Here is a 26,003-nt window from a genome sequence, read left to right as displayed (position 1 = left end):
TGATGTTCTCTGGCGCCGGCAGCTTGTTCCTCTGTTCAGCGGTCACATGGTACCACTCATTAAAGTAATGAATATGCGCTCCACCCCTATGGGAGTGGAGTCGCGTCCATATTCATTACTTTAATGAGTTGTACCACGTGACCGCTGAACACAGGAACAAGCTACTGGCGTCAGAGACCATCTGAGAAGCAGGGACCATGCTGGGAGCAGGTGAGTATGATGTGACAGTCGCCGCTCCCCCGCCGACCCCCTGGGACAATGACTCGAGTATAATTCGAGAGCAGCACTTTTAGCCTAAAAAAATGGGCTGAAAATCTCAGCAGAGAGGAGAGAAGTCAGCACATGGAGAAAGAGAGAGTGGATAGGTGGGTGAGTACATAGTGGGGAGAGATTCTCAACACTGCAAAGTCTGTCCCCATCGTGACATTACTGCCCTCTCGATGCGTTAGCATCGGGCCTCCATCTAGCCTCCTAATAACATTAGGAATGTACCCAGCCATTGTACTGAAAGTGTGCCAATTGGGATAAAATTAACTTTAGTCCTCCCAAGAGCTGCCAGCTTTCAGTCATAGAGGCATGCGAGTGAATCCCTCTTTCACTTTTCAAAAGTTTGCAGGGATGGCGAATCTTGCAGTTCCCTAAATGATGAGCTCTGTATAACCCCTCCACACCACTAATTGCCAAGCTGTGATTCAGTGGTTGGGGTGTGGATATACAGAGCAAGAGGACTACCTGGCACCCAACAACTAGTCTTCTAGTGGTAATCTCCTGCTGACAAAATACTGTTTGCTTGTTTTTTAAAAAAGACCATATAGCCCAGTAAATGAATCTTCACTGTAATCTATGTCTCTGATAGTATTTTGGTGTGATCCTTCTAAATTGATTGAGCATATTTTGTACTTAACAAAATGGAATTTATACTATTTGTCTGCAGAACCATGGCGCTGTAATTCATCATATGGAAACAAGACCTGCTGGTTGGTGCAAAGAGAAAGAAGAACTGGAGTGCTTTGTGAAATGCCTCATTCCAAACAATTCCATCTGTTCCTTACTATCGTCCTTGAAGAAAATAGCAAGTCATGTGAAAGTAGTCAAGGATCTAACATGTAAGTTAATCACTCTTTTTAAATTTAGGATATCAAATTAAATAAAGGTGTCAATCTACAGGAAGTTTTGCAGTTTTATAATGTTCAGTTAATAATCGATATATAGATAACTCATGACCGTGTCTTAATTATTTTTGAGAGGATTACACATTACCAACACTCAGCTAACAATAATCTTCAAACAACATCAAAACTGTGAAATCATCATTGATTAAGCAGATCTGATCAAGTGAAATGGTGAACCAATGGAGAATTGACTTTGAGTCAAATTTCCTGAAATATGCAAGTCCCCACAAATTTGAACACTCTGCAATTCCATTCTATCAGTCAAAAAAAAAATGAAGAAATCTCTCACACTGCTGTGCGCTAATGGCATGCCCAGGCAGGCTTCTATATAATGCAATGCAGATATTACATCAGATGGTCTAACACAACTAATCACATAGGCTATCTCAGCCAGTGTAAAAGACAGAGACCAGCCAACAGAGTGAGTCGTTTTACACTTGTAAAGAATAGGGATTGGAAGTCTGAGCGCACAGCTCATTGTGCATAAGGATAGTTAAAGGCGAAATTTAATTGTGGTGCATTTTAAGTAGAAAGTGGGAGTTGCAGTCTCATTCTGTGAATACATTCCAGTGATAGGGAAGTGCTGTACATGTATAGTCACTCAGTGTGACTGAATTGATCTGAGATATACTCTAGGTTCAGCACCTTAAACATACAGTGGGGAAAAAAGCATTTAGTCAGCCACCAATTGTGCAAATTCTCCCACTTAAAAAGATGAGAGAGGCCTGTAATTGACATTATAGGTAGACCACAACTATGAGAGTCAAAATGAGAAAACAAATCCAGAAAATCACCTTGTCTGATTTGGCAAGATTTATTTTGTAAATTATGGTGGAAAATAAGTATTTGGTCACTTAAAACATGCAAGATTTCTGGCTCTCACAGACCTGTAACTTCCTCTTTAAGAGACTCCTCTGTCCTCCACTCATTACCTGTAGTAATGGCACCTGTTTGATCTTGTTATTAGTATAAATGACACCTGTCCACAACCTCAGTCACACTCCAAACTCCACTCTGGTAAAGACCAAAGAGCTGTCGATGGACACCAGAAACAAAATTGTAGCCCTGCACCAGGCTGGGAAGACTGAATCTGTAATAGGCAAGCAGCTTGGTGTTATGAAATCAACTGTGGGAGCAATAAAAGAAAATGAAAGACATACAAGACCACTTATTATCTCCATCAATCTGGGGCTCCACGCAAGATCTCACCCCGTGGGGTCAAAATGATGACAAAATAATGACAAGAATGGTGAGCAAAAATCCCAGAACCACACGGGGGACCTAGTGAATGACCTGCATAGAGCTGGGGCTATAATCAGTAACACACTACGCCGCCAGGGACTCAGATCCTGCAGTGCAGACGTGTCCCCCTGCTTAAGCCAGTACATGTCCGGGCCCATCTGACGTTTGCTAGAGAGCATTTGGATTATCCAGAAGAATATTGTGAGAATGTCATATGGTCTGATGAAACCAAGTTAGAACTGTTTGGTAGAAACAAAACTTATCGTGTTTGGAGACACAGAATGCTGAGTTGTGGAGCGACCCCCCCCCCCCCAGACACAGGACGGCGGGGCACTCGGTACCGGGTCTCTCGGTTCTGAGGATGTCACAGTGGCCCGACCCGGTCCATGGTCCTGCTAAGGGGCACCCAATAAAAGGTGTAGGTCGCAGTAAATAACGAGGACACAGGGTTGCAGTCTCTTTACCTCTTTACTGAAGGCTTCGGCACCCGCAATCCAGAGCACTGTTAACAGGGCTGGCTGAGACCGGCCGGTCCGAAGGCACATCCAGAGTTCCCTCTTCAGGTGAAAATCAGTGTCCTTCCTACCAGCGCCTGTGTGTTGCAGTACCTCCCTGCTGAGCACCACGGGATAGTCCTCACAGCTGTCGTGTATGTTTCTATTCTTTCTCTCTGTCCCCCAGATGATATGGATAGGACGCACCCGTATGACGGGGTAGGCCTGGAGTTATTTTATAGGGACCCTAGAGACGCCCCTCTCCCTCAATTGCCTCCGTTGTCTTCGTTAGGTGTAAAGGTGAGACAGCCAACCTAAAGTTAACTGCCTGGCCGTAGTTCAAAGTAATGCGTAGAGTCTCTTACTTCCTCGGCGTTCCGGCCGCCGGCTACGCGCCTCAGAAAGATGTTGCTGATCTTGAGGCACGACTCCTTCTGGTTCTATCGCCTTTGTGCTGTGATCCCGTTTCTCACTTCTCCACAATATGCTTTGCTTCATGTCCTTTCTTAGGAGTCTGCCGCTATAAGACTCAAGCAAGGCTCCGTAACGTTCTGTCTGTCCTAGGCCGCTGTCAGGATCCCACCCCTGACAGTTCCTCTCTCGAGCTCTCCCTAGCTACTTTCTTCCTAACTTCCTATCCAACCCCCAGTTTTACCCAAGTGTGAGGAGTGGCCTAGTAGATAGGACCTTTTGCTCCCCCTGGTGGCCGGAGTGTGAAGTGTACTGTGTGTCTGTGATACCTGCAGGGTGAACTCTTTTAGTGCAATCAGACGTACCATCACTCCCCCTGGTGGAAGAGCGACGTTACTGCAATGACCAGACTCTGGGGCGCTGCTCTTCCCCCCCCCCCCCCCGGCTCCCGGACTGGGAAAAGAAGAACAACAATACATGTTAACAAAAGACATACAAAATTTTGAAATGCTATGAACAAGTAAATGCTATGAACAAGTAAATATAACAGTGCTTCCCTTTATGGGAGGTGAGGACACTTGAACGTTGCAAAAGTTTGGTCATGCACAGTTCATGACTCTCAGTTCAGTGGGAGCAACCTGGAAACAGCAGGGACCCCGGGTAAACAAAGGGGTCCCTGTGAAAGTTTTGGAGCAATTCACTGTCCATTACTCCATTGTCCATTTTTAAACCTGTAACAAAGATATTTACACAAACATTTTCAACCAAATAGCAACTATCATTAATACCTCCAAGTTTTGTAGCGAAGTGGAGTTTGATTCTTGGTGCTATGTGTAGACCTCCGCAGTGCAGGGGTTGCTATTGGCCTACCAGGGCCCGCTACGCTTGCTACCGCTGGTGTAGTGCACTGTCTTCTAGCTACACTTCTAGTGAGTCTGGGTAGCACTGGCATGCTGGAGCTCTCAGGGCCGCTACTACTAATGGTGGGTATGGCAGATTTGCCGATAGCAGAGGGAGGACTTGCCGGTTCAACGGTTGGCATGGCATCCTCTGGTGGGGTCCGCTGTAGTGGCGGGTCTGGATGATCTGGCACCTCATTTAGTTCTGGCGGTTTCAGTTGATGAAATGTTAAGACAGGTACCACAATGGCCTGATTTATTTGAGTCCAAGACTGGGGAAAATCGCCAAGGACAGTGTGTATCATCTTCTCCTCTTCTACAGGTGGAGAGGTTCCTGGATCTGTTTCCCTCTCTCTCAACTTATCAGGGCACATTTTAAGGTGGTCTCTGGATACTACTGTTGAGGTTTCCCCTCCATCTTTGCTGATGAGACAGACCTTCGTGTTGTCAAAATCGGATGGCAGGATGGTATACGGTTCTGCTTCCCATTGATCGTCAAGCTTGTGTAGCCTCCTCTTCCGTTTGAGTACTTGCTCACCGGGTGACAAGGGAATTGCAGGGGCATGCTGGTTGTAGGCCCTTTCTTGTTTTTGTCTGGCTTGAGCGAGACTTCTTTCCACGCATTCCTGTACTTTGCGGTATCTTTGCTGCCTTTCTGTATCCCAATCTGCATCTGGCGAGGTATCTTCGGGAGTTAGGACTCCCATGTCCAGATCAACAGGCAACTTACTAGATCTTCCTCACATCAGGTACGCTGGAGTGCAGTTGGTGGAGTTCACTGGGATGTGATTGTACATGTCTACCAAGTCGGGTAACTTTTTTGGCCATAAGTTCCGTTCCTCCACAGGTAAGGTCTTCAGTAAGTCGATTACCACTTGGTTCATCTTCTCACACATCCCATTGGTTTGTTGATGGTACGGTGTGGTTCTGATCTTTTTACACCCGTACAGATTGCAAAACTCCTGGAACACCTCCGCTTCAAATGCTGGCCCCTGATCGGTCAGTACCTTTTCCGGATACCCATGGGGTCTACAGAAGTACTGCTGGAAGGTTTTGGCGGCCGTCCTGGCCGTTAGATCTTTGACGGGCACGACTACCAGGAATCTAGAGTAGTGGTCCATGATGGTGAAGGCGTAGATATAGCCTGACCGACTAGGTGTCAGCTTCACATGATCTAGCACGACCAGTTCGAGCGGCCGTTTGGTGATGATGGGCTGCAAGGGAGCCCGTTGGCTGTCACTGTCCTTCCTTCGTAGGCTACAGGGGCCACACTCCCGACACCACTTCTTGATGGCTTTCTTCATGCCAATCCAGTAGAACCTCCCACGGAGTAGCCTCTCCAGCTTCCTCCATCTGAAGTGTCCTGCCCCATCATGGTACGCTCCCAGAACCATTGGCACATCTTGTCTTGGGAACACTATCTGCCATACCAATTCATGAGTGCGTGGGTCGATGCTTCTCCGACTCAGCTTACCATCGTGAATGAACAGTTTGCCTCTCCCCCTCCACAGCTGTTGGGTCTCTTGTGGGTCATCCGGGCCGGGATGCAAACCTGCCTGCATCAGAAGTTCTTTCACCCGACGGACTGCGGGGTCACCATCCTGGGTCTCTGCCCACCCGTGATGGGGCAGGGGGTTCAGCATGGCACCCTGCTTATTCCTGCGCCTGTTCTCCACCTGATGAGAGCACTGGGTGGCCTTGGGGCGATGGAAAGCGGGCAGCTCTACCTCTTCAAGTGCCTCAGGGTCTTCTCCCGTTTCTGGCAAGTTGGGCATCTGGGACAATGCATTGGCATTCGCGTTCTTGTGCCCTGCCCGGTACTTGATGGTGAAGACGTAATTGGACAACCGGGCCATCCACCGCTGCTCCAAGGCACCGAGCTTTGCTGTGTCCAGATGCATTAGTGGATTGTTATCCGTGAAGATGGTGAATTTTGCTGAGGCCAGGTAGTGTTTGAACCTCTCCGTCACTGCCCAAACGATGGCGAGGAATTCCAGCTTAAAGGAACTGTAGTTGTCCGGATTCCTTTCAGTGGGATGAAGTTTTCTGCTGGCGTAAGTGATTACCCTCTCCTTGCCTTTCTGGACCTGGGACAACACGACTCCCAGTCCCATGTTGCTGGCATCCGTATACAGCACAAACGGTTGATCATATTCAGGGTAGGCCAGTACCTCTTCTCCCGTCAGCGCCAACTTTAAGCAAGTGAACGATTCTTCCAGTCCCTCGTTCCAATCAAATGGGGTATTCTTACCCTTGGTCATCCAGGATTGGCCCACCGACAGGTTTTGCAATGGCGCGGCCTTCTTGGTGAAGTCCTTGATGAACCTCCTGTAATAGCCTACCAATCCGAGGAACTGCCGGACCTCATGGAGGTTGCCCGGCTTTGGCCAGTCCTTGATCACCGTGACTTTGTAGGGGTCTGGGGCCACCCCGTCAGCACTCACCACATGGCCCAGGTACTGCACCTTGGGTTTTAGCAGATGGCATTTGGACGGTTTTACCTTTAGACCAAAGTTGGACAGGGCTTCGAACACCTCGGCCAGGTGCTTCAGATGGTCCACATAAGTCTTGGAGAAGACGATGACGTCATCCAGGTATAGCAACATGGTTTCGAAGTTCTTGTGCCCTAGACAGCACTCCATCATCCTCTGGAATGTTCCCGGGGCATTGCACAATCCGAAGGGCATGTAGTTAAATTTGCAGAGACCCATCGGCGTCATGAAGGCCATCTTCTCCTTGTCCACCTCTGCCACGGGAACCTGCCAGTAGCCACTGGTGAGATCCAAGGTAGAGAAGTAGTTAGCAGATTTTAAAGCAGCCAGGGACTCCTCTATCCTGGGCAGTGGGTATGCATCCTTATGTGTAATGCGATTTAACTGCCTATAATCAACACACATCCTCATCGTGCCATCTTTCTTCTTAACAAGGACTAATGGAGCTGCCCAGGGGCTACAACTGTCTCTCACTACCCCAGCCTCCTTCATCTCTTGCAACATGTCTTTGGCACACTGATAATGAGCTGGGGGTACAGGACGGTATCTCTCTTTTATGGGTCGATGGTCTCCTGTGGGGATATGATGTTGAATCCCTTTTACCTGCCCGAAATCTAGGGGGTGTTTGCTAAATACCCGCTCGTACTCATGAACCATCCTGTAGGCCCCCTGTTTCTGGTGAGTTGGGGTAGAATCAGTGCCCACATGCAATTCCCGACACCAATCTTTCAGTTGCCCTGCAGAACCGTTGTTCTCCGCCGGATTGGACGAGACCAAGGGTCCGGGTGCCTGTGTAAGGACCGCAGGTAAAGAAGGATGCAGGGACAAAGAGGAGCCAGAAAGCAAATAACGTTTTCTTTAACTTTCCTTTTAACTTTCAACCAAAGACAGATAACAATAGTTTTCCACGCAGGGAACTCAAGTACAAAATCACAATTTCACAGTAAATCCTCTCTACTATATAGGCGGCCTGAACTATTCCCGCGGAACGCGACAGCGCCTCACTAGTGACCCCTGTCATGATCTCAATGGCAAGAGAACATAGCATAAGCATATATAGGAACTAGCTCTTGGAAGATGGGAACTGAGCTGACCATGAACTAAACCTAACGCACAACTAGCAGTGGCCGGGTAGCATGCCTACGTTGATTCTAGATGCCCAGCCCAGCCGGAGGACTAAATAAAGCTAGCAGAGGAAAATATTAGTCCTAGCTCACCTCTAGAGAAATACCCCGAAAGGAGACAGAGGCCCCCCACATGTATTGGCGGTGAGTTAAGATGAAATAACAAACGTAGTATGAAAATAGGTTTAGCAAATTTGAGGTCCACTTACTACATAGCAGAAGACAGAAAGGACACTTTCATGGTCAGCTGAAAACCCTATCAAAAACACCATCCAGAAATTACTTTAAAACTCTGGAATTAACTCATAACACCAGAGTGGCAATTCCCGTTCACAAGAGCTTTCCAGACACAGTAACGAAACTACAGCTGTGAACTGGAACAAAATGCAAAAACAAACATGGACAAGAGTCCAACTTATCTAGTAGTTGTCTAGGAGCAGGAACAAGCACAGAGAGGCTTCTGATAACATTGTTGACCGGCAAGCAACTAACAGAGCAGCAAGGTTATATAGCGACTCCCACATCTTGATGGGAACAGGTGAACAGAGAAGATGAAGACACCAGTTCAATTCCACCAGTAGCCACCGGGGGAGCCCAGAATCCAAATTCACAACAGTACCCCCCCCTCAAGGAGGGGGCACCGAACCCTCACCAGAACCACCAGGGCGATCAGGATGGGCCCTATGAAAGGCACGAACCAGATCGGAGGCATGAACATCAGATGCATTCACCCAAGAATTATCCTCCTGGCCGTATCCCTTCCACTTGACCAGATACTGGAGTCTCCGTCTGGAAACACGAGAGTCCAAGATTTTCTCCACAACGTACTCCAACTCACCCTCAACCAACACCGGAGCAGGAGGCTCAACGGAAGGCACAACCGGTACCTCATACCTGCGCAATAATGACCGATGAAAAACGTTATGAATAGAAAAGGATGCAGGGAGGTCCAAACGGAAGGAAACAGGGTTAAGAATCTCCAATATCTTATACGGGCCGATAAACCGAGGCTTAAACTTAGGAGAAGAGACCCTCATAGGGACAAAACGAGAAGACAACCACACCAAATCCCCAACAGAAAGCCGAGGACCAACACGACGGTGGCGGTTGGCAAAAAGCTGAGTCTTCTCCTGGGACAACCTCAAATTGTCCACCACCTGCCCCCAGATCTGATGCAATCTCTCCACCACAGCATCCACTCCAGGACAATCCGAAGATTCCACCTGACCAGAGGAAAATCGAGGATGAAACCCCGAATTACAGAAAAACGGGGACACCAAAGTGGCAGAGCTGGCCCGATTATTGAGAGCGAACTCCGCCAATGGCAAAAAAGCAACCCAATCATCCTGGTCAGCAGACACAAAACACCTCAGATATGTCTCCAGGGTCTGATTAATCCGCTCGGTCTGGCCATTCGTCTGAGGATGGAAAGCGGACGAAAAAGATAAATCTATGCCCATCCTAGCACAGAATGCCCGCCAAAATCTAGACACGAATTGGGTCCCTCTGTCAGAAACGATATTCTCAGGAATACCATGCAAACGAACAACATTTTGAAAAAACAGAGGAACCAACTCGGAAGAAGAAGGTAACTTGGGCAGAGGAACCAAATGGACCATCTTAGAAAAACGGTCACACACCACCCAGATGACAGACATCTTCTGAGAAACAGGCAGATCTGAAATAAAATCCATCGAGATGTGCGTCCAAGGCCTCTTAGGAATAGGCAAGGGCAACAATAATCCACTAGCCCGAGAACAACAAGGCTTGGCCCGAGCACAAACGTCACAAGACTGCACAAAGCCTCGCACATCTCGTGACAGGGAAGGCCACCAGAAGGACCTTGCCACCAAATCCCTGGTACCAAAAATGCCAGGATGACCTGCCAACGCAGAAGAATGAACCTCAGAGATGACTCTACTGGTCCAATCATCAGGAACAAACAGTTTATCAGGTGGGCAACGATCAGGTCTCTCCGCCTGAAACTCCTGCAAGGCCCGCCGCAGGTCTGGAGAAACGGCTGACAATACCACTCCATCCTTAAGGATACCTGTGGGCTCAGAGTTACCAGGCGAGTCAGGCTCAAAACTCCTAGAAAGGGCATCCGCCTTAACATTCTTAGAACCCGGTAGGTATGACACCACAAAATTAAACCGAGAGAAAAATAATGACCAGCGCGCCTGTCTAGGATTCAGGCGCCTGGCGGTCTCAAGATAAATCAAATTTTTGTGGTCAGTCAATACCACCACCTGATGTCTGGCCCCCTCAAGCCAATGGCGCCACTCCTCAAAAGCCCACTTCATGGCCAAAAGCTCCCGATTCCCAACATCATAATTCCGCTCAGCGGGCGAAAATTTACGGGAAAAGAAGGCACAAGGCCTCATCACGGAGCAGTCAGAACTTTTCTGCGACAACACTGCCCCAGCTCCGATCTCAGAAGCGTCGACCTCAACCTGAAAAGGTAGAGCAACATCAGGTTGACGCAACACAGGGGCAGAGGAAAAACGGCGCTTAAGCTCCCGAAAGGCCTCCACAGCATCAGGGGACCAATCAGCAACATCAGCACCCTTCTTAGTCAAATCGGTCAATGGCTTAGCAATATCCGAAAAACCAGCAATAAATCGACGATAAAAGTTAGCAAAGCCCAAAAATTTCTGAAGACTCTTAAGAGAAGAGGGCTGCGTCCAATCACAAATAGCTTGAACCTTGACAGGATCCATTTCAATGGAAGAGGGGGAAAAAATATATCCCAAAAAGGAAATCCTCTGTACCCCAAAAACACACTTCGAACCCTTCACACACAAAGAATTAGACCGCAAAACCTGAAAAACCCTCCTGACTTGCTGGACATGAGAGTCCCAGTCATCCGAAAAAATCAGAATATCATCCAGATACACAATCATAAATTTATCCAAATAATCGCGAAAAATATCATGCATAAAGGACTGGAAAACTGACGGAGCATTAGAAAGACCAAAAGGCATCACTAAATACTCAAAGTGGCCCTCGGGCGTATTAAATGCGGTTTTCCACTCATCCCCCTGCCTGATTCGCACCAAATTATACGCCCCACGAAGGTCAATCTTAGAGAACCACTTGGCCCCCTTTATGCGAGCAAACAAATCAGTCAGCAACGGCAATGGGTATTGATATTTAACAGTGATTTTATTCAAAAGCCGATAATCAATACATGGTCTCAAAGAGCCGTCTTTTTTTGACACAAAGAAAAAACCGGCTCCTAAGGGAGATGACGATGGACGAATATGTCCCTTTTCCAAGGACTCCTTTATATATTCTCGCATAGCAGCATGTTCAGGCACAGACAGATTAAATAAACGACCCTTTGGGTATTTACTACCCGGGATTAAATCTATGGCACAATCGCACTCTCGGTGCGGAGGTAACGAACCAAGCTTGGATTCTTCAAAGACGTCACGATAGTCAGACAGGAACTCAGGAATTTCAGAGGGAATGGATGATGAAATGGAAACCACAGGTACATCCCCATGAGCCCCCTTACATCCCCAGCTCAACACAGACATAGCTCTCCAGTCGAGGACTGGGTTGTGAGATTGCAGCCAAGGCAATCCTAGCACCAAATCATCATGTAGATTATACAGCACCAGAAAGCGAATAATCTCCTGGTGATCCGGATTAATACGCATAGTTACTTGTGTCCAGTATTGTGGTTTATTATTAGCCAATGGGGTGGAGTCAATCCCCTTCAGAGGAATAGGAGTCTCCAAAGGCTCTAAATCATACCCACAGCATTTGGCAAAGGACCAATCCATAAGACTCAAAGCGGCGCCAGAGTCGACATAGGCGTCCGTGGTAATAGATGACAAAGAGCAAATCAGGGTCACAGATAGAATAAATTTAGACGGTAAGGTGCAAATGGAAACAGATTTACCAAGCTTTTTAGTGCGCTTAGAGCATGCTGATATAACATGAGTAGAATCACCACAATAGAAACACAACCCATTTTTCCGTCTAAAATTCTGCCGCTCGCTTCGGGACAGAATTCTATCACACTGCATACTCTCTGGCGACTTCTCAGTGGACACCGCCAGATGGTGCACTGGTTTGCGCTCCCGCAAACGCCTATCGATCTGAATAGCCATTGTCATGGACTCATTCAGACCCGCAGGCACAGGGAACCCCACCATAACATCCTTAATGGCATCAGAGAGACCCTCTCTGAAAGTCGCCGCCAGGGCGCACTCATTCCACTGAGTAAGCACAGACCATTTACGGAATCTTTGGCAGTAAATTTCCGCTTCATCTTGCCCCTGAGATAGGGACATCAAAGTTTTTTCTGCCTGAAGCTCCAAATGAGGTTCGTCATAAAGCAACCCCAAGGCCAGAAAAAACGCTTCCACATTGAGCAACGCAGGATCCCCTGGTGTCAATGAAAAAGCCCAGTCTTGAGGGTCGCCCCGGAGCAAGGAAATCACAATCCTGACCTGCTGTGCAGGGTCTCCGGCAGAGCGAGATTTCAGAGACAAAAATAATTTGCAATTATTTCGAAAATTCTGAAACCCGGATCTATTCCCCGAGAAAAATTCCGGCAAAGGAATTCTCGGCTCAGATACAGGTGCATGACAAACAAAATCTTGCAAATTTTGTACCTTCGTGGCGAGATTATTCAAACCTGCAGTTACACTCTGAAGATCCATTACAAACAGGTGGACACAGAGCCATTCAAGGGTTAAGAGGAGGTAAGAAGCAGCTAGACAGCAATTAAGGGCTAGGCAGCAAAACTCTGAGGGGAAAAAAAAAAAAATTTCCCTTCAACACTTCTTTTTCTCCTGCTTCAGCCCAAACAATTAACACTTTGCGGGCCGGTCAAACTGTCATGATCTCAATGGCAAGAGAACATAGCATAAGCATATATAGGAACTAGCTCTTGGAAGATGGGAACTGAGCTGACCATGAACTAAACCTAACGCACAACTAGCAGTGGCCGGGTAGCATGCCTACGTTGATTCTAGATGCCCAGCCCAGCCGGAGGACTAAATAAAGCTAGCAGAGGAAAATATTAGTCCTAGCTCACCTCTAGAGAAATACCCCGAAAGGAGACAGAGGCCCCCCACATGTATTGGCGGTGAGTTAAGATGAAATAACAAACGTAGTATGAAAATAGGTTTAGCAAATTTGAGGTCCACTTACTACATAGCAGAAGACAGAAAGGACACTTTCATGGTCAGCTGAAAACCCTATCAAAAACACCATCCAGAAATTACTTTAAAACTCTGGAATTAACTCATAACACCAGAGTGGCAATTCCCGTTCACAAGAGCTTTCCAGACACAGTAACGAAACTACAGCTGTGAACTGGAACAAAATGCAAAAACAAACATGGACAAGAGTCCAACTTATCTAGTAGTTGTCTAGGAGCAGGAACAAGCACAGAGAGGCTTCTGATAACATTGTTGACCGGCAAGCAACTAACAGAGCAGCAAGGTTATATAGCGACTCCCACATCTTGATGGGAACAGGTGAACAGAGAAGATGAAGACACCAGTTCAATTCCACCAGTAGCCACCGGGGGAGCCCAGAATCCAAATTCACAACAGACCCCCTAACAAGATGAAGTCAATAACGTTCACTTATCAGTGCTGTTTCAGCGATGCAGTCCGGATGGTGAGGCTCCGTCAGCGACGTAGTCCTGTTGGCGGATGAAGAAGATGGCCTCCGACGACGGGCCCAGGTGTAGATCCGAGTCCAGAATGTCTGCTGCGGTGCTGCGTTACCTCCTTTAGGCGAACGTCGATCCAGAGTAACAGTTTCCAAGTTCAAAGAGGAGTCTTTTTGAGGAGAATTAGCGGAGTGATCCGTATCAGTCACGGCTGGGACAAACCCCGGAGGTCCCGGAGCAGTCTCTGGTAAGATGTTCCCGGGGGGCGGCGTAATACTGTCCCTGAGCTGATCAGCGCTACCTCTCTGTTTTGGGGGTCGCTGACGACGAATGCGCCGCTTCCTGGGGGCTCTGGTAATTGCCCGCAACGTCTGCCGCACGTTCTCCCCCTGCTTCCAACAAGTCTCTCTGCGGCCTGCACACACACGACAACTGCGCTGCAGTTCCCTCTCCTCAGAGTTTTCCCGCGCTTCTCTGCCCCTGCTTTCGCGCGCTTTCCTTTTTATCCCTCCCTCTCCCTGCGTCACTCTGTCTCCTGTCACCTCAGCCTGGCTTCTCCTCCGCCCTTCAAATCTGTCCCCCTGAACCCCGACTCCCGGCAACAATGGTTCCACCCGTCTGTACGGCTCGACAGATCCCCGTCCCCTACATTCCCCCACCCTGTATGCTCGCCAGTCCCTGGGCGAGGTCTTCGAACTGACAGGTCGCCCACTTGACGGATTGTTCCACACTTGGGTCTGTCTAGCGTGTAAGTCAGGACTGTAGCGAGTTGGGGGTCTACCTGCAGTAGAACGTTCAGAACGTCGTAGCTCGGGTCCTTGTGTAGGGGGTGTCGGGGGAATGCAGTCAACGGAGGGGCGACTGATCAGTGGTAGTGTAGTAGTCTTCTTCTTCATCCCACCAATGGTTGTTGGGGGACTCAGTCGTAGGTGGCTCTTCCCTGATTGCGGATTCCGGGGTGTCCGAGTCAACAGAGCGACACAAACGGAGCATGTTGCGATGGAGAATGCGAGTACCTGTACTTCCGGGGACCTCAGACCGCACTTCATATACAGGTCCATGCGGATCTATACGGCGAAGCACCCGATAGGGTGTCTTTTCCCAACGATGGTCTAACTTGTTTTGGGGTCTTTGCTCTCGAACGAGTACTCGATCACCTGGCCGGAACTCTGGGGGTTTTGCTGTAGGGGTGCTCCGATGCTCCACTTCCCGAATTCGAGTGTGCACCTTCCGGTGTAAGGTCTGCAGCCGATGTCGATGATCACGCACCCACGAAGCCATCCCTGTTCGGGGGCCTTCTTCCTCCGAGGACAGTTCCAGATCTGTCACGCCTTTCCCTGGGCGCCCAAAGACCACTTCATACGGGGTGCGTCCTGTGACTTGATGAACTCTATTGTTGTAGACCCACACTAGGTCAGACACATACTCCGGCCAGCGGGTTTTCTGATCTTGTTCTAGCGCACGCAACATTTGAAGCAAAGTCCGGTTAAACCGCTCACAAGCCCCATTCCCTTGGGGGTGATACGGTGTGGTGCGTGACTTATCAATGCCATAGAGGCGATGCAGCTCATCCATGACTTTGCCCAAGAAACAGGCTCCTTGATCCGAATGTATTCGCCTCGGACAGCCGTACACTTGAATAAAGTTCTTACAGACAGCGCTTGCCGCAGACTCAGCTGTCTGATCGCGGGTAGGGGTGACTACTGCGAACTTTGAAAAATGATCCACCATAACAAGGCAGTGTTCGTAGCCTTGATGCGCTGCTCCAATGGTGATGTAGTCTATCATCAATACTTCAAATGGGGCAGACGTCAGGATGCTCTGCACAGGCGCCCTTTCCTCCGGTGACTTGGTTAACTCACATTGTCGACATTGCCTACAGGCAGTTTGTACTTCCGCGAGCAGCCGAGGATGATAGAACCGAGTTTGCAGCCACTTAAACGTCCTCTTCACTCCGAAGTGTGCCCCGGACTCATGAGCTTCTTTAGCAACTGCGGCCACCACGGGCCCTGGTAAGACCATCTGCCACGTCGGCCCGGAATCTGCCTGAGCCATGGTTAAGTGGCATAAGAGCCCTTCCTGAAGAGTTAGGCGCTCCCATTGCCGCAGAAGAAGGTTCAGGTCTGACGGGAGGGTTTGTCCAGGAGTTCTCACGGGCAATAGACCATTCGTTACCCACTGTCGCAATGGAGCTAGTTCCTGGTCTTCCTGTTGCAGCCGTATCCATTCGTCCTGACTCTGAACCAACAGTCCTGTAGCCGTTCCGTTCCCGGTCTGCTCCCGGCTCACAGCCGTTCGAGCAGCGCTCCCGATGGCGTAGGGGATTTCTTCTCCCTCCAGCTCCTCATCTCGGTTAGTTCTTGGGGTGTTCCTCCGCAGACGAGATAATGCGTCAGCATGCACATTCTCCGCTCCTCGCTTGTAGAGGATACGGTATCTGTACTTGGCCATCCGGGCTACCCAGCGCTGTTCCAGGGCACCCAATTTCGCATTTTCCAGATGTGCCAATGGGTTGTTATCCGTGCGTATCAGCACCTCAGAACCGGCCAGGTACTCAGCGAACCGCTCCGTCATAGCCCACACCACGGCCAGCAGCTCCACCTTGAAAGAACTGTAATTGTCCGGGTTCAACTCAGAGTCATGAAGAGACCGACTCGCATAGGCGATCACTCTCTCCCGCCCATCCTGAATCTGAGACAACACAGCCCCCAATCCCTGAGAGCTGCCGTCGGTGTGTAGGATGAACGGTTGCGAAAAGTCCGCGTAAGCCAACACCGGCGGCTCCATGAGAGCTGTTTTCAAGTCCCGGAACGCTGCTTCTTGTGGCTCCTGCCATTGTATCTTCTTTCCCCGTTCCTTGGGGGAGCTTCCTTTCAGCAGGACTTGTAGATTGTGAGAGCGGTGAGCAAAGTTCTTCACAAAGCGCCGGTAGTACCCAGCGAGGCCCAAGAACGCCCGTACATCCTTGGCGGTCTCCGGTGTGGGCCACTCCTGGATTGCGGCAATCTTCTCCTGTGATGGCCGGACTCCTTCGGCGGACACCACATGCCCCAGGTACTCGATCTGTTCCCGGAACAAGTGACACTTCTGGGGCTTCACCTTAAGCCCGTATTTCAGTAACCGGTCTAGTACCTGCTCCAGTCGGCACAGATGTTCCTCGAATGTTGGGGCATAGATGATGATGTCATCCAGATAAATGAGAGTGGCCTCGAAGTTCAAATCCCCCAGACACCGCTCCATTAGTCGTTGGAAGGTGCCTGGAGCATTGGCCAGCCCAAACGGCATTCGATTGAACTCGAATAGTCCCATGGGCAGGATAAACGCTGTCTTAGGACGATCTGCTTCTGACATCGGGACCTGCCAGTATCCGCTGGCTAGGTCCAAGGTGGAAAAATATTTGGCCCGACCCAGCACGGAGAGAGACTCCTCAATACGGGGAAGTGGATAAGAGTCTCGGACGGTGCATGCATTTAGCTTACGGTAGTCCACACAGAACCGGAGCGTGCCGTCCTTTTTCCGCACCAGCACGATCGGGGCAGCCCACGGGCTCTGACTCTCGCGGATCACTCCTTTTTGTAGCATCTGGCCTAACAATGTCTTTACTTCCTGGTACATCTGCGGGGGAATCTGTCTGTACCGCTCCCTGATGGGCACTGTATCCCCGGTCGGAATTCCATGTTCGATGGCCGTGGTACAGCCAAAATCATCTTCATGTTGTGCGAACACTTTAGCATAATGTCCAAGGAGTCGCTGCACTTGTGAGATCTGTGATGGTTCCAGGCCCGATAATTCTGTCCGCATGTGCTCCAGGATAGTTTGACCCTTTCGAAACGCTATCGGCTCAGGATCCTGCGTAGACCGGACACTGACCATCCAGGGATCAGGGGAATCCACCTTTAACTGCAAAGTATCTGGAGGAGGCATCACTTCTAAAGGTCGTAACACTTTGGCCATCTCACTTCGGACCCGTAGCACGACATCGTGTTCGTCCACGTTCACACATCGCACTGGTACGGCCCCATTTTTAACAGTAGCCAGAGATCGGGCCACCAGCAGTCCTGTGGGCAAAGGGGATGTAAAGGTGGGCTCAATCTGTACTTGTACTCCTTTTAGAGGGATGCGAGCTCGTATGGGCAGGGATATAACAGTCTGTCCTGGGGGGAACGTCACCTTTGCTGTCGGGGAAGTAATTACTCTCCCTAGTATGTCTCCCTCCTGACAGGTCTCTTGTACCCGGACTTCCCTCACTAACTGTCTGAACACGGAGCCCTGAGGTGTACTGGTCCCCCACTGATTGAGTGTCTCTTGCGTAGTCTCCCCTAACAGAAAACTGCCAAAATCTTTCAATACGTTCATCCCCAAGGTCACGGTATGTTGTGGGCTGGGATCTCCCCGTGTTAACACAACCCCCCGGCGGCCCAGGTCCTTCCCACATAAAGATACTTGCATCCAGGTGACCCCTTCCACTGGGATGGGCAGCTGATTGGCGGCCTGTAACCGAATTACGGGACCCCATTGGGGTCTGACTGTCAAAGGAAAGTGTTTTCTAAAATAAGCCGCGGGCATAGTCGTGACTTGGGACCCGGTGTCCACCAGACAACGTACAGCCCGCCCTTCAAACTCTGCCCAAACCAGGGGGCAGCTGGCAACCAAATTTCCGGGACTTTCACCGCCCATCCGCGGGGACTCTGACTCCGAGCGTCGTCCCCTTAGCTCGGAGTCCTCTAGTTTAACGCCCGACGAGACGAGGCCCTCCCTCTCCGGGGGGCATTCCCGTGCAAAATGTCCGGCCTCCCCGCAACCATAGCAAACACCGGGGACTGGATAATATCCTGATCGAGCGCCACGAGCTGGACCCCCAGACCCTTGATCCCGGGGTAACTCCCTTGGACTCCGCGCATTTCTTTTTACTTCAGCCAGTTCGTCTCTGATTTGTTTGAGCTCCTGCCGCATCTCCTGAACCCACAACGGCTCACTCCCTTCTGCGGCAGCGGTCTGGATAACCCGAGTCTCTCCAGTCGGGACCGTCACCCCCCTCTCTTGCTCCCGGGTGCGGGCCTCATTGCCTATGTCGGAGAAAGTCAGGCGTGGGTCGACCCGCACTCGTTCACGTAGAGCCTGTTTGGTCAACTCATCTCTCAGTCCCGTCACCAGCTGGTCGCGCAGGGTCACGTCAACATGTCCCATCCCCATACCATCTTTCCGCACGATTGCAATGTTTAGCTCTTGCAGAGCATTCATGTACTGAGTGACAGTCTCGCCCTCTTTTTGTCGCCGACTAAACAACCGGGCCCGCAGCTCTCCCACGTCGGTGGGATCCCCATGCGTCCCCTCTAACACATTTAACACCCGGGTAAAAGTATTCCGCTCTGTGGGGGGTCTCAACATCACTGAATCCCGGGCCTCTCCGTCTAATGCCATAATGGCCACCTCTGCTTCCAGGGCCGGGGTCATAGGATGCATTCTCAGCAGCCCCCGCATCCTTTCAGTCCAGCTCCACAACAACATGTTGCTCCCATTAAACTTGGGCAGATTATTTAACATGGCCCCCAATGAGAGAGACGCTCTCGGCCCAGCCCCCTCCTCCGTATCTTCTGGCTCCCTCTTTGGATCCTGCATCCTGCCGACTACGCCAAATGTAAGGACCGCAGGTAAAGAAGGATGCAGGGACAAAGAGGAGCCAGAAAGCAAATAACGTTTTCTTTAACTTTCCTTTTAACTTTCAACCAAACACAGATAACAATAGTTTTCCACGCAGGGAACTCAAGTACAAAATCACAATTTCACAGTAAATCCTCTCTACTATATAGGCGGCCTGAACTATTCCCGCGGAATGCGACAGCGCCTCACTAGTGACCCCCTAACAAGATGAAGTCAATAACGTTCACTTATCAGTGCTGTTTCAGCGATGCAGTCCGGATGGTGAGGCTCCGTCAGCGACGTAGTCCTGTTGGCGGATAAAGAAGATGGCCTCCGACGACGGGCCCAGGTGTAGATCCGAGTCCAGAATGTCTGCTGCGGTGCTGCGTTACCTCCTTTAGGCGAACGTCGATCCAGAGTAACAGTTTCCAAGTTCAAAGAGGAGTCTTTTTGAGGAGAATTAGCGGAGTGATCCGTATCAGTCATGGCTGGGACAAACCCCGGAGGTCCCGGAGCAGTCTCTGGTAAGATGTTCCCGGGGGGCGGCGTAATACTGTCCCTGAGCTGATCAGCGCTACCTCTCTGTTTTGGGGGTCGCTGACGACGAATGCGCCGCTTCCTGGGGGCTCTGGTAATTGCCCGCAACGTCTGCCGCACATTCTCCCCCTGCTTCCAACAAGTCTCTCTGCGGCCTGCACACACATGACAACTGCGCTGCAGTTCCCTCTCCTCAGAGTTTTCCCACGCTTCTCTGCCCCTGCTTTCGCACGCTTTCCTTTTTATCCCTCCCTCTCCCTGCGTCACTCTGTCTCCTGTCACCTCAGCCTGGCTTCTCCTCCGCCCTTCAAATCCGTCCCCCGGAACCCCGACTCCCGGCAACAATGGTTCCACCCGTCTGTACGGCTCGACAGATCCCCGTCCCCTACACCTGTATCACACTGTTATTAACAGTAAACAGTTTGGCAAGTGTGGCATATTTGGTTAGATGGACTTCCTCCTCCCCACAGTTAAGAACACGTACTGGCACCCTCCACTTGCGGACGTCAACCACCCCTCTGGCTGTCAGGAGGGTAGGCCTATTATCTGAATATACAGGTTCTACCAGGGCCTGATAGTCTTTACCCCTGAGGCCTATGGCTGCCCGACACCATATTAGCATTTCACTCCTGGGGGGTATCGCTATAGGGGATAAATCACTCACTGTGACACAACCAATTTCACCACCAGTCAGCTCCACCTGCTGTTTCTGCATCAGAGCCCTGATTTCTTTTTGCAGGGCACGTTGTTCACTGTAGCCAGCTGTTTCTGCTACCTGCTGCAACAAGACAATAACTTCTGCAAGACAGTTTTCTATGACATTAGTACCAATGGTCATCATGGGATTACATTCGCAGCGGTCAATATCAACAATTACAATCCCCTGGGCCTTCAATTCTACCTGCCCCACTTTAATGGTGACCTCTTTATACCCCACTTGTGGCAATGGCTGACAATTACTGGCTATTATGGTGAAATCATCATCGGGGCCACAGGTAATGTCAGTGTCCTCCCAATAACGTTTATAAAGGATAAGGCATAGTCGTCACCTGGGAACCGGTGTCCAGCAAAGCGTTCATGGGGATACCGTCGATCACGATGGGGAGAACTGGTCGCCCCCCGATGTATTTGGCTCTCCAGTTTTGCAGGCCTGATCGTCCTACTCCTGGGGGTTGGCCCTCTGCCCCAGGGGTTGCTCGTTTAAATGACAGTACCTTGCAAGATGGCCCACCTGGTGGCAGCGGCGGCAGAGAGGTCGTCCGTCCCGATGAAAGCGATCGTCGTCCCTGCCTCTGGTCGGTGGAGTCCTCCTCTGTCGCTGCCAGGGGACATCTTCCAGTCTGGAAGCCAGCTGGATCTTCTCCTTGGGGGCCTCCTGTAGAGAGACTGTACGGTCTGGGCTAGGGCAGCAACGCTCTTGGTCAGCTCCTGCATCTGGAGGCATAGTCCTGCAGGGGAGTCGTCTTCCAGCATCTGGGCATCGGCCTCGGCGGAAACTGGCGTATCCGGCGCCACCTCCTGGTGGTACGTGAGGGCTTGACGCCTGGGAAGTATGGCACGGCTGGGCTGTCGCTCCGGTAGTGCCTGGATGGCTTTATCTTTGAATTGCGCAAAAGTCAGGTCTGGATTCTGCATGGCCAGGAAGTGTAATTGAGCCCTTTGGTGACTGCACAAGAGCCCCTCGATGAACCGCTCTTTCAGGAGTTTATCTTCATCTTGCATGCTGTCTGGGTCACTCTGCTTGATGGCCCGCAGTGCCTCCTGGAGATTAAGGGCATAGTCCTGTAAGCTATCCTGCGGCCTCTGCTTGCACCTATAGAATGTCAATTTAATTTCCGTAGCAGTGCGGGTGTCAAAGGTGGCTTTAAGCTTTGCAAAGACCTGCTGCGCAGTTCTCTTATCCGCAGCAGGCCAGGACTTCACTTCTCTCAGAGCTGCTCCAAACAGTTGGCCTGTTATCATATGAACCTTCTGGGGCTCCGTCAAGGGATAGAACTCGAGCAGGCTGCAGATCCCTTCTTTAAAGTCAGTTAGTGTGTGTGATTCTCCAGAGTATCGCGGGAGCCAGGCTGCTCCAGGTAGGTACGGCATGGAGAAGGGCATTATGGCTGCTGTAGCCGCAGCAGTATCTGGTTGGCTGATGGGAGTGGCAAGCTCTGTGGCAACCGGCGGTGGTACAAGCCCGCGGCGTCGTCTACTGCGGGGCCCGGAGGCGCCCCTGGGTCTGCGGCTGCGTCCGCCGCCTCCGCTCCTCCCGAATCAGACATGGCCGTTCCTCCCCCCTGCTAACCTGCTGGAAGTCGGGGTTTCTCTTCCGGAATCGGCACCTCACCGCGTCTTCTTGTTCCGTGCTCTTTTTGGCCGGCTCCGCCCAAGAAGCTATGGCTCCTCCCCTCGTGCGCAGCGATGGCGGATTTTGGCGGCAAATAGCAACACACAGTCTTTGCAATAAATCACGGTTCAAGCACAATACAATCACAGTTCCAAGGCACACATGACCTGATTCTTCAGGCTTAAGTAGATCCTGTTCGTGACGCCAAGTTGGAGCGACCCCCCCCAGACGCAGGACGGCAGGGTACTCGGTACCAGGTCTGTCGGTTCTGAGGATGTCACGGTGGCCCGACCCGGTCCTTGGTCCTGCTAAGGGGAGCCCAATAAAAGGTGTAGGTCACAGTAAATAACGAGGACACAGGGTTGCAGTCTCTTTACCTCTTTACTGAAGGCTTCGGCACCCGCAATCCAGAGCACTGTTAACAGGGCTGGCTGAGACCGGCCGGTCCGAAGGCACATCCAGAGTTCCCTCTTCAGGTGGAAATCAGTGTCCTTCCTACCAGCGCCTGTGTGTTGTAGTACCTCCCTGCTGAGCACCACGGGATAGTCCTCACAACTGTCGTGTATGTTTCTATTCTTTCTCTCCGTCCCCCAGATGATATGGATAGGACGCACCCATATGACGGGGTAGGCCTGGAGTTATTTTATAGGGACCCTAGAGACCCCCCTCTCCCTCAATTGCCTCCGTTGTCTTCGTTAGGTGTAAAGGTGAGACAGCCAACCTAAAGTTAACTGCCCGGCTATAGTTCAAAGTAATGCGTAGAGTCTCTTACTTCCTTGGCGTTCCGACCGCCGGCTACGCGCCTCAGAAGGATGTTGCTGATCTTGAGGCACGACTCCTTCTGGTTCTATCTCCTTTGTGCTGTGATCCCGTTTCTCACTTCTCCACAATATGCTTCGCTTCGTGTCCTTTCTTAGGAGTCTGCCGCTATAAGACTCAAGCACGGCTCCGTAACGTTCTGTCTGTCCTAGGCCGCTGTCAGGATCCCACCCCTGACAGGTCCTCTCTCGAGCTCTCCCTAGCTACTTTCTTCCTAACTTCCTATCCAACCCCCAGTTTTACCCAAGTGTGAGCAGTGGCCTAGTAGATAGGACCTTTTGCTCCCCCTGGCAGCCGGAGTGTGAAGTGTACTGTGTGTCTGTGATACCTGCAGGGTGAACTCTTTTAGTGCAATCAGATGTACCATCACTCCCCCTGGTGGAAGAGCGATGTTATTATAACGACCAGACTCTGGGGCGCTCCACTTGCATCCAAAGAGCATCATACCTACTGTGAAGCTTGGAGGTGGCAGCATCATGCTTTGGGGCTGATTCTCTGCAAAGGGACCAGAACGTCTGATCCGTGTACATGAAAGAATGAATGGGGCCATGTATCGTGAGATTGTGAGTGCAAACCTCCTTCCATATAATGATCCCAAGCACTCTGCCAGGGCAATGAAGGAGTGGATTCGTAAGAAGCAAATGAAGGTCCTTGAGTGGCCAATCCAGTCTCCAGATCTCATCCCCATAGAAAACCTTTGGAGGGAGTTTAAAGTCCATGTTGTCCAGCGACAGGTGCAAAATATCACTGCTCTAGAGGAGATCTGCATGGAGGAATGGGCCAGCATACCACCAACAGTGTGTGCCAACCTTATGAAGACTTACAGAAAATGTTTGACCTCTGTCATTGCCAGAAAAGGATATATAACAAAATATTGAGATGAACTTTTGTTAATGACCAAATACTTATTTTCCACCATAATTTGCAAAATAAATCTTGCCAAATCAGACAAGGTGATTTTCTGGATTTGTTTTCTCATTTTGACTCTCATAGTTGTGGTCTACTTATGATGTCAATTACAGGCCTCTCTCATCTTTTTAAGTGGGAGAACTTGCACAATTGGTAGCTGACTAAATACTTTTTTCCCCACTGTACCTGTCACCTCAGAAAACACTACTTTCCTGCAGGATGAAATTGGAGCAGGTTGGTGTTCTCATTGTTGCCTGTTATTAGAGACTAGAAATAGGCCCAATGCTATCGCATCATGACTGGGGTGAAATTAACGTCTGTGTATGCTTAGTTGTGGTGCTGACAGGAGCAGCGGACATGTCTCACACCGTTTGCGCTTTCCATCATATCTGTTGTATATCATCCCTCTGCATTTTTGTATTGTATGTGTTGGGTCATTTGACCTCTTTCACCCCTTGTGCACTGTTTCTTCCTTGTTGTGTGCTGTATTTTGGTATATTGTTATACAGTATGGGACTGTGTTGAATTTGCTGCTGGCTGAGGTAATAAAAATAATGTATATATTGGCGTGGTACTGGCTTTCTTTGTGCAGTAATGGTGATGAGGCCAAATATTTTTAGTTATTTTTTTGTTCGTTACAGTTAAAATGGCAAATCCAGAAGCAGTGCCTCAGTGGTATGAACTATGTACATACCAGTAGTAGACAGTATTTTTGTGTCTCAGATAGTAGATAAAATTGATACACAGTATGTGACTGTGGAGAAGTTTGTGCTGCATGAGGTAATAAAAAATCGTAAGAAAGCATGCGCGGGTACACAGCGCAGTTGTGGCTGTTACTGGGAATAGCGGTGACGTATATCTGTCACTTGTGCTGGCGCAGTTCGTGGCCGAAAGGCTGTTACTGTGGCTGTACAAATAAAACATAGACCTCACCGCTATTTCCCACGCAGGTGCAGTAACAGCCGCGTCGTTACTGTGCATGCGCGGGTAGAGCGCGCAGTTGTGGCTGTTACTGCGCATGCCCAGAAATAGCGGTGACGTGAATGTCACTTGTGCAGGCGCGCAAAGAAAATAAAGGTGATAAATAAATAGCACAATGGGTGAAATATAAAAGCTGAATACATAAGCATCACAATGCAAACATTGAATCCCAAAGAAGTGCTGTTCATCATAAGGAGAAGGAATAGGATCCATGACACATTCATGAATGTCCCAAAGGCCAAAATTGCATCATAAGCCAAAGGGGCAACCTGACAGCAGGAAAAGGTGAAAAATGGACCTAAGAGTATGTAGACAAAAACATTAATAACGCAATAAGAAATTTAAAACAGGTTTATATGATGCCATTTAAAAAGCACTAGCATAGGTGAATTTAGAGAAAGGGGCAAAACTTAAAATCTCATTAAGGCCATGAGGGTGTACAGTGCGGAGCTTCCAAATCCAATAAGACTCCCTTTGTGCCAATAGACGGCCTAAATTGCCGCCACGAAGATTGGGAACAATACGGTCAATCTCTCTTACTTTAAGCCCTGACGAATCGCAGGAGTGGAAAGTTTTAAAGAGGTGTGGAATAGTTTTTAAAGCCTCCACATTGTCTTCCTTGGCCACAGCAATTATATCCTGGACATGGTCACGTATTCGAACCTTGAGGGCCCATGTAGTGAGGCCCACATATGCTTTATTGCATGGACATAACACATAATAAATTACCATTGTGGTAGAGCATGTAATGGTCTGAGTAATGGTAAAGCTGCTACCATCTGAAGAGGAAAAATCATTAGCATGGACAATGTTGGGGCACACCTCACAGTTACCACAGGGTTTACATCCCCAGGCTACAATGCGAGGTGTAAGCCCAGAGGTGAAGATAGAGGGAACACAAGGTACAAATTAACTTTTAACCAAATGATCAACCAAATTGCATGATCTCCTAGCTGTAATGGAGGGTCGCAGAGGTAAGTACTGCTTTAAGATAGGATCAGCAAGAAGTATCGGCCAATATTTGGCCAACACATCTTGCATGCTACTCCACTGAGAATGGTATTGGGTCACCAATCTTACCTGTGAGTTTTCCTTAGTCCTTGCCGAAGAATAAAGGAGCTGATATCTCTCAGTATTTCTCTCCTACCTAAGCAGAGAACCAAGTAAAGACCCCCCCTCCAGGCCTGCTCCTGGACACAAGAATATTATTATATAAAAACTGAAAATAAAGATTAAACAACAACCACAAGATGGATTTCATCAACCATGGTATTATTTTAATCAGTATAACGGCACCGACCTGACACTGTGTT

General features: G+C 49.7%; 1 protein-coding gene across 1 annotated transcript in view; it reads left to right on the top strand.

Annotated features, from left to right (window-relative positions):
• The first annotated feature begins 958 nt into the window (after nt 1–958).
• Nucleotides 959–26,003, top strand: part of LOC143775069 (tyrosine 3-monooxygenase-like) — a 271,622-nt gene continuing 246,577 nt past the window's right edge. The window contains exon 1 of the mRNA XM_077262903.1: nt 959–1,106. Within this exon, the coding sequence (XP_077119018.1) occupies nt 959–1,106 (148 nt within the window). The remainder of the gene's footprint in view (nt 1,107–26,003) is intronic.

The sequence above is a fragment of the Ranitomeya variabilis genome, chromosome 5 (assembly GCF_051348905.1).
Source record: "Ranitomeya variabilis isolate aRanVar5 chromosome 5, aRanVar5.hap1, whole genome shotgun sequence".
In the NCBI taxonomy this organism is placed as follows: domain Eukaryota; kingdom Metazoa; phylum Chordata; class Amphibia; order Anura; family Dendrobatidae; genus Ranitomeya; species Ranitomeya variabilis.
The sequence above is the reverse complement of the archived record's forward strand: the minus strand, read 5'-3'. Positions and strand labels throughout refer to the sequence as shown.